This window comes from Arachis duranensis, chromosome 4 (assembly GCF_000817695.3).
Source record: "Arachis duranensis cultivar V14167 chromosome 4, aradu.V14167.gnm2.J7QH, whole genome shotgun sequence".
In the NCBI taxonomy this organism is placed as follows: Eukaryota; Viridiplantae; Streptophyta; class Magnoliopsida; order Fabales; family Fabaceae; genus Arachis; species Arachis duranensis.
Genome location: NC_029775.3, coordinates 62137124 through 62153660, shown reverse-complemented (window position 1 = coordinate 62153660; position 16537 = coordinate 62137124). Strand labels below are relative to the sequence as shown.

Genomic DNA, 16537 nt, shown 5'->3' with positions numbered 1-16537 from the left:
GTCTGTTTTCTGAGGAGGGTAGAACTTCTCCAAAAATTCTTTTCGCAACAAGTCCCAATTAGATCTAACTTCACCCGGCTAAGTATAAAACCACTCCTTTACTTTTCCTTCCAAAGAGAAAGGGAAAGCAAAGACCAACACCGCAGATTCATCTGCTCCATGTCTCCTTGCAGTTGCACATGCAACCTGGAAATACTTAAGGTGCTTCAGAGGATCTTCCCCAGGTAATCCATTATACTTATGGAGCAAATTGATCGTGCCGGACTTAAGCTCAAAATTCGGGTCCAAGGCTGGATACAAAATTTGAAGCGGTTGCAAGGCAAGATCGGGGGCTCTAGCTTCTTTCAAAGTAATCCTTCGCGGAGGGTCCACCATGACAGTGTCACCTGAGTCACTCAAAGATAATTCAGTACTCCCCACAGATGAATATAGAGTCTCCTCGTTGATCGGAGAATGAGAGTCATGGATGGTTGGTGATAGTGAATGGGAGTGATCCTCAAGGGCACCCGATTCACTATGCAAAAAAGCTAGCCGGCACCGGGCTTGCCTTATATGAGTTGAAGTTCTTTCGATTTCTAGGTCAAAAGTGGCCAAGCTTGGGTCTGGAAGCGACCGTGTCATTCAACCGAGGAGGCAATAAAAGCATGCAATTATGAAAGGCAAAACAGAACAAATAAGAAAAATAAGCAAGTAAACAGAACTAATTTAGCAATCTATAACTACCTAGACTAAATAAAGAAGAAAAATAGTGTTTACAATTAATGCCAAGTAGCAAACCAAAAATTAAGTATTCAAACTATTCACATATTTACACAACCAAAATCATGGCACTCATTGCACTTAAAATGAACTTCCCCAGCAACGACGCTAAAAATTTGATGGATGCGAGGGTTTATGTCGGTTTAGAACTGATCAAAATAAGAATCACTTCGTTAGTAGCATAGTCCAAACCAACAACGAACTCTCACAATCAAATTTAGTTCAAGAGGGTAGTCACAATCAAAACAAAATAACCGGGAGTTTGAAGTCCCGGGTCGTCTCCAAAGGAAGCACTTAAGAAGCAATGAGTGTGCAAATTCTGGTTGTACCAATCAAAGGGTTTTCAATGAAGAAATAAACATATAAAGCAATAAAAGAACATGCAAAATTGTAATGATTGAACTAATAAAGAAATTAAAGAACCGACTATGTAATATGAACAAGTAAAGTATAAAAGAGATTAACATGGCAATGTATGAAAGGTTAAAAACTTAAAAAGAGGTCTTGGCTTGGAGTGAACTAAGGATCCTTTCCTTGTTGGAACCACAACTATGACAATTGTGTTGGATTAGTCTCACTTGATCAACCCTCACATCGGAAGGTAAGTTAAATGAGCATAAGTGTTATTAACCCACAAATCCTAAATTGCTTGCTAATTGCCTTAGCAACAAATTAGCGTTAGTGGGAATAAGAACAATTAACAACCCAAGAAATGACACTAAATGTTGGACATTCCAACTCTAGGAACCCCATTGCTCACTTCATCCAAGCCAAGAAGCAAAAATTTAGCCAAAAACCATGTTTGACATTTTGTCAAATACTTGGTGGGCAAAAAGCTTAATCATGAGAAAAAATAGGAAAAGACTTGGAATTAGAAGCAACAATTAATCTCAATCAACAAGAATAACATAAGAAATCATGAAATGAACATCAAATATCAAACTCATCAACAAGAAAGTGAAATTGCAAAAGAGAAACAAAATTTGACTATATCTTGCATGAGAAGAAAGAGTAATGATAATATAACCATAAAGAGTAATAACAAGAGATACTTACAATGAGATTAGCAAAATCCAATGATCAAAAATAGAAATGGAACTTGGAATATAAAACCCTACTAAAACCCTAATGGAGAAGATGAGAAAACTTAGAGAAAACTAAACTAAAAACCCTCTATTCTACTCCTAAAACTATACTAATGACATGCTCTGTTATTTCCTTCATTTCCCCTCCAATATGAGCTCTAAGACTTCAGAAATGGGCCCCCAAAGCCCTCAAATCGCAAGGCACATGATTTTCTAATGAGGTCATGCGCGGACACCTGTGTGGACGCACAGGCGTGTGCGTCTGCACACTTTGCAAAAATTCCCTCCTGTGCGTACACACAAGAGGCTGTGCGCACGCACAATAGGCGATGCTAGGCGGGATGCGCGACGCGCTCGAACTAATCTACGCGCTCTGCTTGGGCTCCCGTGCGGGCGCATAGAGGGCTGTGCGCATGCACACGTCTCTGAACTCTTTTCCTTTGATTCTTCATGCTTCCTCCATTTTGCAAGTTCTTCTTCCATTTTCTCCAACCCGTTCTTGCCTCATAAACCTGGATTCACTCACAAACAACATCAAGGCATCGAATGGAAGGCAAATGGAATAAAAATATATCAAATTAAGCATAAAAGAGCATGTTTTCAATATCAAGCACAATTTGGGAGGAAAGTTCAAAAGCATTCTATTCAAGGGAATAAGTGCAAGTTTATGTGATGAAATCCATTCAATTCTAACCAAAAATCATCATCAAATATGGATTCATTAGAAACCCTTAGAGAAGTGTAGTTGTGGTACTTTCAGGGATTCTCTACAATTTGCTCCTCCTTCTTTTTGGGCTCCTTTTCCTTTTCCCGAGGGTAATAGGGCAAGTTTGTTCGGGGAAAGGGTTTCTAAGTCAGGAATTTTCCTCCATGTTGATGTATTTCTTTGCCCTTTCTTAAACTTCATTCAAAGAAGTCGGGTATCGTTTGGATATTGATTGGGAGAATGGTCCCTCTTTGAGACCATTGACTAGGACCATGATCATAGCTTCAGTGGGCAGATTTTGAATTTCCAAGCAGGCCTTATTGAACCTTTCCATATAGGCGCGAAGAGTCTCTCCGACTTCATTAGTGGGCGTGCTTGGTTTTATCCTTTTGGATAGAGAATCTGGTTAAGAACTTTCTAGCAAGGTCATCGAAGCTCGTTATTGACTTGGGTGGCAAGTTATCGAACCACTTTATAGCCGCCTTCGTCAAAGTAGTCGGGAAGGGGGCTTTACAACGGGCGGCGTCAGAGGCGTCGGCTAGGTACATTCTGCTTTTGAAGTTACTGAGGTGGTGGCTTGGGTAGGATGTTCCGTCATAGAGATCCATGTCGGGTGATTTGAAATTCCTGGGAACCTTAGTCCTTATGATCTCTTCTGTTAACGGATCTTCTCCTCCTAAGGGACTTTCATCACGATCCGCCCCATCATTCCTATTTTGTAGATCAGCTTCCAGCTTCCGGAGCTTGTCTTCTAGTTCCTTTTGCCGTCTCACCTCTCTTCGCAACTCCCGTTCTGCTTCTCGTTGTCGTTAAGCTTTGTGTTCGAGCTGTTGTAGTCGATCCTCCTGGCCATGAACCAGGTCCAAGATCTCGGTTGTATAAGGGTGGTCCTCATTCTCGGGATGGTTGACTTCAGAATAGATCCTCCTTGGATGAGGATTTTCTGAGGTCCCTTCCGCGTGAGGCCCTTGGTGTTGTGGTGGAGGAGGAAGCATGAGGGCTTGGCCTTCTGGCTGAGCTTCTTGCTCAGATTCAGATGCCATGTGACCGTTTTCATGCTCAAGGTCCGCCATTTGTCAGGAGAGAATTCCAAGTCCCCGACAACGGCGCCAATGTTCCGATAGTTACCTGAACGTGAGGTCTATATCCCTTAGTATGGCAACATCCGACCTCTTTGGTGCCGAGGTGCCGCTTGTCCGAGTTCCTCATGAGGAGGAGGGGGTGGTACCTACAAGAGAATCCAATGCTTAAGTTAGCTAGGGGTTTAAGCAGGTGTTTAGTAGATTAGAACGTGTCTTATACCTAGGGGATGCATAGTAGAGTTGATAACCACCTTTGTTGGAGTAGTTCCATCTTTTCTGATTGATAAATGTTCTCTTTATCTTGGGAGTTTGTTGAAATCTATCTTTTAGGGAAAATAGAGATACTAGGAGTGATTTCGGGAAGTAATTATCTGCCTTGGGCAAGTAGAGCTTAGCCTCCTTATGCCGGTGTCCGACCTCTTTAAAGAGGTCGGGCTTGTCGTGAAAACCACACTTCTTGGTGGGCCTTTTTATCTTATTAGGCCTGGCTTTTATTTGTTGGTCAGTGTATGAACAATATATATATATTCGGATTATTGTCTCTCTTAATAATCCTATGATCAAAAACAATTTAGATTAAATTATAAAATATTTCTCTCTCATTATTATGATCACCATCATAATGATAAATTTCTAAATTTAATCAAAGATTTTATTATATTAATTCTTTAATATCATAATAATAATAAATCATTTGATACACAATAAATTGAATTGTAATAATACTACTTATTCTCAACAAATTTGCAAAAATTTAATATAGCACATAAACTTTAATTCACTAAAAATTTGCAAAATGTTGAAATCAAACCCTTAAGACATTGAATTGCTACAAATCTAGCAATTTTTATTATCCGAAAGTTGCATGCAATAACAAGAATATTCAACGATCAAATACAAGTCTTTTCATTTTTCTTGCTGTTGTTTTTCTCAACTGTTAACATTACTAGCTAAATCTCTCCTATCTCATTCATTTTGATCCCATTACAATACGTTAAAAAAATTAAAAAAAAATCTTTTACATTAAATTTATATTTTATATTAAAGCTTGTGTCGTAAAACAGCATTCTGAACCACTTTCTACCATTTATTTGATAGTCCAAAAGTATAACCGCACTACAAATTTGTACCTCATAGCCAACAAAAAGGTACAAGCAACAAATATGAACGAAACTCCCCGTGTAATGTACAACAAATACCTAGTTAGCTATATCAACAAATGAGGAAATAAATTAAGCTAAAGAATCATATTCATTATAACTTACTTTTCTACAAAGCCTATTTTCAACCATATCTTGAGAATAGGGAACCCCCATAACTACGCATCAACAACACTGGCAAATTAGCCTTGGGCACATGAGAATCAAACAACAAATTTTTCAACCCGTTACTTCAAATCAACCTTGGGCAACTTTGGAATTACAGGAGTTGCCAATCATCCTCATTGTTGCCTGCTTCGTTGGCAATGTCCATAACTACGGAATCATCGTCTTGGAATCCAGTGTTGCTACCCAGCACATTGTTACTAGCGGCCTGCGGTAAGAATCCCCTAGACTGTGCTACCGTGAATAATGGGGCACCATTTGATACTTCAGCAAGCTTGGAAGCTCGGGAACAGAAGTCGTCGAAATCATCTGACAGCCACCATTAACAAGCAGATGATCGAGGTCAACAGAAAGCTTAGATGTTAGCCCAAGTTGTTTTAAGTTGTGAAATTAAGGCAAAGAAACCAGCAAACCTTTGTCTCGGCAGTAAAATCCAATAGCCAAGGATGGGTCAATTGAATCTAGGGGTATGTGCCTGATAACACTGGTAGAAGTTTTGCAAAGTGAGACAAAGATTGAAGGAGATAAGAACAAGAAGAAAATCAATACTCGTAATAAGCCTACTTGCTATGGTATGAGGAGGTACTAGTCTCTTGGGATTCCCCATTGATATTAACAACCTGAAAAGCATATAAAACATAATAATGTAGCTCTTGCCACCTTCAACTCATAAAGAACAAGTTATTAATGGAAATCATTCGGCCCCTGAATCATGATGCTTTACCCATCAATGAAGCTAAAAGTAAAATTACTGTAAAATTAAAACATCATGCAAAGGAAGCAAATGCTAATCCACTTTTGTGTGATGAGAAATTCCTAGGAATTGCTTTACCATTTCTAATTTAGCATAGAAGATTATTCATATACACACAACTTTAAAGAATATCAGATAATATTATTATCCATAATAATCCAAACTGAATTTCGAGAATGATTCATCCTGATTTCATCACTACAATCATTGCAGATTGTGTTTAATTTAACCAAATCATGTTTCAATCGATATAATTTATTGCAAATCGAGATAGATACGTAGATGGTTTCTTGGTTTTTCACTCTTACTTTTTGACTTGTCTGTTTCTTTTGAAACTAAAGGGCTACTACCTAGGCCAGTTGAGAACATACAATGTATAAGTTTACTAAATCAACAATGGAAATAAACATGGAGCGACATATACCTAAATTAATACAATGCAGTAGTGTACAACCTATATGACAAGTTACCCTGAATACCAATAAGATATGTTGAAGCACCTGGTTTACCGCCCAAAATACCAAGGCTCTGGGGGAATTTAAAAGTTGATTGCAACAATGGGATATACCTGATAATGGTTTAGACACAACACATCAGTCATACTGTCATAGTGCTATATTGAAAATGAATGAGAGCAGAAGTAGAACAAATTTCAAATTATATTTTTAGATCTTCATGTAGCAGTGACTTAACATGAGCCAATTATATAACTGTATTCAGATAAAGGAAGCTCTTTCTTTACAAATTGACACTTTAATAGTTCATGTAAGAATAAAAATATTTTCTTATGCATTGGAAGTTCCAAAACTTACCATCACATAAAACTATAATAAGTTCCCTAATAGTAGTACCTATTGGTTTATAATCCTATAGAACATTGAAAAAGTTACACACCTTGGATTGATTTTATCAAGTCCAAGAACCAGAGGAACCAATAAAAGCAGAGGCATCCAAACAAGTTTGCCCCTTGAAAAGTCATAACAGCGTTTGGATGCATCTTCAATGCAGACAACTGGTGCTCCACCACGTTCTCCATCTTCATCTCCAGAAACAACATAAATTGCCATTGGAAGTGGCTGCTCTACAAGGTTGTCTGTCTCCCTCTGGTTACGAACTAGAACTTCCCATGTTCGACACATGGCATATGGGCCCACCCATGATCCAACAGCAAGGCCATAACCTTTACCGGCTTGAAGGAGATTGTGAATAGAGAAAGCAGAAGCCTCCGAATCACCAAAACTTTGCAAGATCTCAATATATTCTTTATCCAGTGGCTGCAGATTATGAAAAGATACATACTTACTCAACCTATTGGCATTTATATTAAACAAGGAAATACATACAACAAATGAATAAAAAAGTTACAATCTGATTACTAGAACAACACACTGCAAATTAATCACCTTACCCCATCAATATTTTTCCTCCATGATCTACCTAATTTATGAAAGAGCAATGCCTGTACAAGAGGAAGGCCATTTGATGCTGTTAGTTTGCTATATTTTGAAAGAGAACACAAACTGAGGAAACATTAAATAAATAAATAATAGAAAGTAATAATTTATATATAGAGGCTTTTTTCTTTTTCTTTTTCCTTTTCTTTTTTTTCCTTTTTCTTCTTTCTGGGATACCACAAGAACTATTATTAGAATAGAACTGAGATTACAAAAAGAGGATAAGCCATCCTCACACCCACATATGCATACAACAGGTAAATTTCAGACGTGAAAATCTTAGCTACATAACAACACATCCTAATCCTTTTAAATATTAGCTAAAAAAGATTATACTGAAGTACAATGTGGCAATAGCTTAGTCAAATACAAGCATTGGATAAAAGGCGCAATACCTGAGCTACAAGCATCTGGCTGCTCCGTAGCATACATCCCCAATTAACATCACTAGTATACTTTGAATCTCCAATAGGATCAAAGCCTATAAATATGTATGTACATTAATATTTGTGAATAAAATATCTAAAATAGAAAAACATCCTAGGAAGCACAGTATATATTTGACAGACCCTTCCGATATGTTACTAGGATTTTTGAAGAAAAATCTTGCTCAAATGCGGCAAACTCGTTACTAGTATCTACATTTTCAGTCGATTCTTGTTGTGAAATATTATGGCAGACACCTAGAAGCCATATATCACCATCAGAACTTGAAATCTCAGTCCTCCCTGTCCCAAGTACACGTTCTTGAAATCTCCTCATCGAGCCGCTGTTAACAACTTTCCTCACAGCAGCTGCCCACCCACTATTTCCAAAATAAACTGCTTTCTTTTCAGAAGACGATGGTTCATTATACGTTTCATAGACCGAAAAACCAGCTGGAAAAAAACCTGACCACAAGGAAGCCTTAGGATACTTACTTTCACCAGACACTACTTTCGAAGAAGCAGGCACCTGACTGTTATCTATAGTCTCAACTGAGCTTTTAGAAGAACATGTTGCACCAATGATCTTCTCATAGATACTCTTCAATACCATTATGATGCCACAGAAAACATGAGTTGGCTCTTAGAAACAAACCTGAGTGTAGGCCAATATCTGCAGGTGAAGGGGAAACAGACCTGAAAGGCATCCAAAAACATATGCTTGTAATCATTGAAAACAATCTAGGAATTGAAAGATTCAGCCAAGAAACAACATTGGCTGTCTCGACTATCTAAAAAAGACAAAGGAATCAACGAATATTAACATTATCATCCACAATTCATGAAGTATCCCCTAGTCATAATCTTGTTGAAAGAAAAAATCAGAAAATCCAATCCCCCAAATCTGTAGAACCATCCTTAGCTAAACAAGATAAACGCGTTACACATACATAATCGATGTCCAAGATCAATGAAGCCATTTCACACATTTTCCAAAGCACAAAACATGAATCTTCATTACAAGAAAAAAAAAAAGAATAACATAAAATAAAAAACGCAAGGAACAAAACACAAAAAGGAAATTCGCGCAGGGACATAAATTGATAAATCGAATGGTTTCTGAGCACGCAAATCCAAAATTCATTGAAATGCTAAAGCAATTGCAGAGTAAATCAACAAACCTTGATAAAAGAAAATTCGAAGGGAATTAAAAAAGTTAACAGAAAATAGGGGAGGAAAGAAAAGCAAGATTCTGAAAACCGAACCAGTCATCAAACCACTCCAACTACTGGTTCACTGGTTCATTGGTTCAACCAATTTAACTATGATTCAATCAGAATAACCGTTTTATAATAAAATAATAATTAAAATAAATAAACACACTAAATCATAATTATAGTCTAATATAAATTTTAAAATATCATTCAAATTAAAAGTACTACATCAAAATTATACAAATATTTAACTTAATTCATGCATTCACTAGACAAAAGAAACAACCAAACATGAAATGCCAACATTAAATTTTATCATCAATAATCAAAATCCACAAAAACTTGCTCCACATTTGCTTCATTTAGATCATCTTCACCTTCTTTTTTAAACATAGACACAAGTATACAAGTATATAGCTTAATTCATGCATTTACTTGAAACATAACACTGCCACAACTAACACAAATACAAATCAATTGATAAGCATTCATCCCTAATAACCAAATTTTTCCCAGTACTACTATTTTCTTTTACATACTTATGATACCCATTTATCCATCAGAACCTAGAAAATTAAAAAAGAAACTACAAATACTAAAGTTAAATCATTCATTACAGTCAATGAGAGATTTTTCTAATTTCTTTTAGGCATATGATCAAACACCATGTGCATGAGTGTCCACAATGGCAGAATCTTATTTTAAGCTAGACAGAACTTTAACTACTACTAACAATAGCTTATAAATGAGCTACGAAACCCTAACTACTCCCACGCTAACCTTTAGATAGAAACAATTTCAGAGGTGGAAAGGCTCCACGTTAAATAATCAAAATTTGAGGAGAAAGTTGAAACTCGCCATGTTACCCGTCTTAGACTCTTCGTTACATAAACGGGGAGAGTAGAAAATATCGAATTAACTTTAAGGAAATTTTCAGTTGAACTTTCATCATTTTCAGTGTTGAAATAAAAAACATAAATTCAAATTTTGCATATAAAAGAAAATTAATAAGACAGCATATGCGAGTTTCCACAGCATCAGTAACAACAATGGCAATTTCAAAAACAGCAGCAGAAAAACTAGCAGGACTAGGTAAGAAACAGAAGCAAAACAACAACGTAATAAACAGCGGTTTAAAATGTAAGACATGAAATAAAAACAACAAATGTTAAATTAAACTTTAAATAGCAGCAAGGAAAACAACGTAATAAAGAAGAAACCAGTACCAGCAAGAACAATGAATAGAAATCACCTTTCACAGCTGAGGGAGATGGAGTACAAACTCGAACAGATGAGGGAGATGGAGAACAAACGAGGGCTGCAACTCAAACACGCGAGGGAGAGGGAGCACAGATGAGGAACTCGAACGGGAAGACGAGGACTGGAGCGCGGCGGAACAGAGGATGAACAGCGGCGGAAACGCGGCGACGCAGAGACAGAACAGACCCGTGGATACGATGCTGGAGCAGTGAGGACGGCGGCGGAGCAGACGCAATAGCGACGGCAGCTGGACAGCTTGAAGAAGGGCGAGGAGATGGAGGCATAGGGCTGCCCCTTTTCTGCGTTTGAAGGTCGAAGATGAGAGTAGTGTGAGCTGAGGGAAAATTTAGGGATTTTTGCGTAAAACGACGAACGTATTGCGCAATTTATCAAAAACCGACCGGATCCTGGTTCGGTTTGACCAACCGGTTTCTGGCCGGTTTAACAGTTCCGCGACGATTTTTAACGGAGACGGCTCTGTACATCAATCGAGCTGCGTAAGTCATCGATTCGGGAGTGGATCCTCTCCAGTGGAAAAAAAACTGGATGGTATCCAGTGGAAGATCTCACCATTCAATACATTCTCTCTCTCATTTATTGCTGGTCCCACTTATAAAATTAAAGGTGGGAGATTACACTTTATTCTCTCCAGTGACAAAAAAAATGGAGAGGATCTATTTCCCATCGATTCCCATTTCCCAGTTTGACGGGTCTAGCCAATCGTTTTTCAGAACATTGAACAAGAGGTTACAAAGGTTTATATTCTTAAAGCGGTTTTTGTTCTAATTTAATGTGTATAAAAAATTAAAAAGTATATTTAAGGCTTAATAATTATTTTCTTTCCAACTTTTCCCTTTTCTTTTTTTTTTCCTACTCAAACAAATAAAGTCTTAGGATTTTGGTTTGAAGCTCGCCAGTACGACTTTGTTTCATATTTTTTTAAAAAAAAAATAAAAGACATTTATATCTCTTTAATTTAAGATAAGAATTAATTTGTGAAAATAATGTTTTCTTAATTTATGAAAATAGTCTTTATTTTAAAATTTATTTTGTAAATATTTACATCTCTTTAAATTTTTCCTATTTTTGTTATTAGTTTTTTGTTCAAAAATATTGAATCTTTTATAAACACAAAAAATTAAATAAATAAGATTTTTTGATAAAAAAATTACATCAAAAAATTTTTTTTTGTTTAAAAAGTTAAACTTAGACCTCTTTTATTAGGATAGTTTTAAGGGTTTAATTATTCTATTGGTTTTATAGTTTTGCAAAATTTTTAATTAGGTTCCTATACTTTTTTTCTTTTTAATTGAGTCTTTACACCAAATTTTATTTTTAATTGAATCCCTATGTAAAATCCGGTCAAATCATAATTAATTAAATAATAAATTAAATATGAGCGAATACGGTTAGAAAATTTAGCAATCGAAATTTGATAATTTAAATATGATATTTGGACTCAGTGAATTTTTTTGAGTCGGAAAACATAGTTTTCTGAATAAAAATGAGCACTGAAAATTTGACCGGCAGTACCGACTGCGCTCTATTCGGTACTGTGACTGAGAAAATTAATTAGAAGTGAATAATTTTAAGAAATAAGAATTTATAATTTGGGAAGATAGAAATATTTAAAATACGATTTAAAACTCTAATCTTAAAGGTTTTGGTCCAAAATTAGGCCAACGGGTTAAACCAAGTGAACCGTTCCAAATGGGCCCAAGACCTAACATATATAAATATTAGTTATGAACATTTCAGCTCATTAACCCTAAAGAAAGGGGCTTGGGGCGCTGAAACGGAGAAGGGAGGAAAAAGAGAGAAAATCCTAACTCCATCAAACTTCAAATCACCATAACTTTTGATCCGGAACTTCGATTGACGAGCCGTTTGGGCCACGCATCGCTCCTTTCGTCCTCTACAGTTCTATCTAAGTTTTGTGGTGAGTAATCCACTACACTCTACCCCAGTTTTCGTTTTTTTTCTTTAAATTCGAATCTAGTTTGGATTTTGAAAAAATCTTGTGATTTTGGTTGTTTAGGAGTGCTCTAGTATGAGCCATTGGTGAGTTCTATCAACCAATTTCGTGGGTTAAGGTAAGGAACCTTCTAACCCTTGTGATTTATCAATTTCATGAACCCTAAGTTGATTATTAGTGTGAAATTGGTTATGTTAGAGTATTGGTTGATTTTGGTGCACAATTGGGAGGTTCGTGTTGCTTGTAGAGCTTTGGTGAGGCTTGGAGCTAAGGGTTGGTGGAGACTTCCAAGAAGAAGCTCAATTATTTTGGCTACAAGAGGTATGATTTAAGTTTCATTTAAGTACCGTATGGTTTGATAGGAATTCCTAGGCTAGATGTCCCTAGAATTAAGTTTAGATTGTGTAAATGGTTAGTACCAATGTTCTGAAAATCGAACCGGACCGGCCAGTCAAATCGATTTAACTGAAAACCCGTAGTATTGATGGTCCAGTCAGGCATATAAAACCGACAATAAAAAAATTGGCAAAAAACTGTTAAACCGGATGAGAACCGGCCAGTCAGATCGAACCGGAACCTGGCTGGTCAGATCGAACCGGAACTCGGCCGGTTTACACAAAAAGGGAAGCTCCTTTGTTTCTTTCTCCCGTTCTCCCTTTCTTTCTTTCAGTTAGAGAAATCACACAAACCCAACCACAAAACCCTAGCACTGTAAGCCTACACCACCACCACAAGGAGGGGCATATTGCCGCCGTCCGTCGCACTCAAAGTTCGCCATCCGTCATCTAGCTTCCCTCGTGCTCCAAGTCTTCAACCCCTATTCACTGTCACCGATCGCGGTTGCTTCTTCGAGCTCGGCATCGCTTCCGTCGCCGCTTGTTTGTCGTTCACATTCGCGTCTTCGTTCGCGTTCTTCGCCGTTCGCGTTCGCTCGGCGTTCACCGTTCGCGTTCACTCGTTGTTCACTGTTCGAGTTCGCGTTCGTCTGGAAGCCACGTTGCTCTGCTTCTAACTCTGCGAACAACCCACGTGCTCCACTCAGCCGTTGAGCTGCTCTCTGTTGTCCCCACCGTGAGTTCCCTAAACTTGCCACCAGACAATACATTCACACAACAGACAACACCAATACTCTTCTTCAAACTCTGCAACTTCTGATTTCTACTACAATAAGTAATTATTTGATTTGGTAGTGGTTTGGATTTTTTCATAGACTAAATTAAAGTTACAATAGTTTTGTTCTCTTCTCTATCACATTGAAATTAAGCTTTGGATTTTCTTATTTCGTTTTAATTTTACCACACTCAACATGTTTGATGAAATGCTTTAACAATATTTCTGATTGGTTTTATAATTTCTAGCTTTTATAATTTCTCTCAATCAAGGTTAGTGGTCTGAACTCTAAAATTTCAAATTACTCAAACATGCAATTTCTGAAATTAGGGATTTGTGAATCTAAACTCTTAAGTTAGTGATTGATTTCTGATATGTTACTGATTCTATTCCAATATGTGCTTTTGTTACTGATTTGTTACTGATTTTGAAATTGAGTAATGGATTTGTTTCTGAAATTGAGTAATGGATTTGTTACTGATTCTGTTCTATGGTCTTATGGATGATTATTGGATTTCTAGCCATTCTGTTGCTGTTTTTAATTTGGAGTATGATTTATTGATTTTAGTTATGAATGAAAGTATTAATCAAGAAGTAGTTGCTGATAATGCCTGTTTGAGTAATAATTCGTCTGCCAACCATCCTAATTCAAATGATTCTGCTAATCCTAATCCACCTAATTCGAATAGTCAGTCACAATGTTCTTCTAATTTATGGATTTTGATGATTGATAAATCTTCATGTTGGTTTTTAATATTTAGATATTTCCTTTTACTATTTAACTTTTGAGATTGTATTTTGATAAGATCATATGGATTTGATTGATGACACTTTGTTTTTGAATGCTAATTTTTGTTGTTGAATGCCCTATTTGTTGCTGAATGATAATTTTTGTTGCTGAATGCTGAATGTTGTTGGTAATGGTGTTTTTGCTGCTGAATGTCCTACTGTTTTTATTTCTTTTTGTTGCTGCTGAATGTTGGTGGCAAAATTTAGATATGGTCATGTTGATAATTTTTTATTTTTCAATGTGTTGTGGCTAGTCTTTAATTTCGTATCTGGTTATGGATATTTCTTTGTTTTGTAGTTGTTGATTTTGCTTTGATTTGTAGTTGGTTTTACTTTGATTTGTGGTTGTTGGCTCCTAATTATTGCTTTGGTTTTGCTTTGATTTTTCATTGTGCTGTGGCTGGTCTTTACTTTTGTTTTAATTAATAAAACCTTTATTAATTTCAGTTATCGATAATAGTATTAATCAAATAGAGATTAATAAAACTTTTATTAATTTCGAATGATGCTGCTAATCCTAATCGTAATCCACCAAAGCAAATTTGTAACAAGTTCTTGCGGATTTTGATGATTGATAAATCATGATGTTGGGATTTAATATTTAGATATGTTTTTTTACTATTTAATTTTTGAGTTTGTATTTTGATAAGATCATATGGATTAGGTTGATGATATTTTATGTAGTGTTTTAAATTTCGAAGATATTTTAAGATTTATATTAGACTATAATTATATTTTAGGATTTTTATTTATAATTTATTTATTATTTTATTCTAAAACGGTTTTTCCGGTTGAACCACCGGTTAGACCAGTGAACCAGTGACTAGAACGGTTTGATGACCGGTCCGATTCTCAAAACCTTGGTTGGTACTAATATGCATAGTTGATATGTAATGTAAATTAATGATTGGGTTGAGAATTGTGTGAATTTGTATGTTTGGGGTGTTAAGAATTTGATGAATTGGACAACGAATATTGGTTTGTGGAATATGCATTTAAATTGTGAATTTGGGCCGGAGGCCGTGAATCTTGGGTCGTAGGCCAAAAAGAGGTAAGGAAGGTAAGTTGATGTGTGTATTAGGTGATGATATAAGATATTGGATGGATTTTTGATATTGAATGTGTGAATAATTGGTTTGATTATTGAATAATAGGGTTTGAGGAATTGAGGTGTGGAATTTGATAGTTTTGGGTGAAAATATGTAGATGAGGTAGGTTTGGTTTTAGTTGAGTGTAATTATGTGAATGTGGTTGGGTTGTGGTCATTTGGATGAGTGAAAATGAATTTGGCTTGTGAACATTGGAAAAATTGGTGATTTTTATTTTTGGGTAAAAACTGATTTTTGACCAACTTTGACGGTACGTAACTTGATCCACGGAGTTTGGAATTCTTCAAAATTGAATTTTTATGAAAGTTTATTCAATGATCTTTCCAACGGTTCAGAAATGGTTGAAAAAGGAATTTTATAGAAGAAGTTATATGTGTTGGAAGTTTGGAGTTTGAAAATGTAGTTCTGCAGCTTTTTAACTTAGTAAAATTTTTGGTAAAACGTACTTCGATGCGCACGCATCAGTCACGATTTTTACTCTCTCACACGTGCGTCTGACCGATGCGTACGTGACGCTGTATTGATACAAGTGCCCAGTAGAAAATCCAAAGAGTTGTGCTGGTACTGTGCTGGGTTTGTGCGAAGAGCACGAAACACACCCACGCGTACGCATCACTGACGCGCAAGCGTCGTGCTACCTTTCTGCTTTCCATGCGTGTGCATGGACAACGCTCATGCGTCACTTCCTTTTCCATTTTCCACGCGTGCGCATGGGCAACGCGCACGCGTGACACTGCTTTCTGCAAAAGTTGATTTTGAGTTTTTAAAGCCAAATTTCAGACTTTTAAGCCTCCATTCTCACCCTTTAAGTCCTAAAGCCTTATAGTAGACCTAGAAATGAGAAGGGACTAGGAAGAGTGGCAGATTGAGGGTGAAGTAAAGGGAGAGTAATGATGAATTATGATTAATGATGACTGTATGAGTTATTGAGGGTGATGATGGAAGTGCGATGTATGTCGTGAGCCAAAGGGCTGTATTTGATAATGATTATTGGCTAGTTATGGGTTATGTTATGAGCCGGATGGCTATGATAAATATTTATTTACGACTAGAAATGAAAATATATCTTTGAATGATTGTTTTATCTTGAGCTCTCTTTCTCGAAAATGCAACCCTAGAGAGATGAATGAATGTGAGGATCCCCTTCCTTGTTCCTCCTAATGTTGTAAAATCGTCCCCAGCGAGATGGTGGGAGGTTAGGATTCCCTCATTGGTTCCTCCTGGGCATATGAGAACGTACCTCCTGGGTAGATGCAAGGGTTGTAGTTGAGCCCCATATGCTCCAGGTTGGTTAGTATAGAGGCTCCCCGGGTGAACGCAAGGGTTGTGGTTTCGCTCCACTTGTCCCGAATTATGATGAATGATGTATAAAATGTGCAATCATGTGATGTATAAGTGATGATATGGTCATGATGAATGATTATGGAATGTTATGAATGAATGCGAAATGATTATCTGAGCTACGAGTTTCTTTGGATGAAAGCAACGAC

The 16537-nt window shown here is 36.7% G+C and overlaps 1 protein-coding gene across 1 annotated transcript; it reads right to left on the bottom strand.

Moving 5' to 3' along the window:
- Positions 1–4698: 4698 nt before the first annotated feature.
- LOC107484754 (cysteine protease ATG4) lies at positions 4699–10424 on the bottom strand. The gene is made up of 9 exons (XM_052260547.1): positions 10057–10424; positions 7735–8286; positions 7561–7646; positions 7120–7170; positions 6606–6985; positions 6148–6279; positions 5522–5617; positions 5371–5441; positions 4699–5266 (listed from the first exon to the last, which is right to left on the bottom strand). Exons 2-9 carry the CDS (start codon positions 8201–8203, stop codon positions 5052–5054), a joined length of 1500 nt encoding a protein of 499 aa, XP_052116507.1. The 5' UTR covers positions 8204–8286; positions 10057–10424; the 3' UTR covers positions 4699–5051.
- Positions 10425–16537: the final 6113 nt, after the last annotated feature.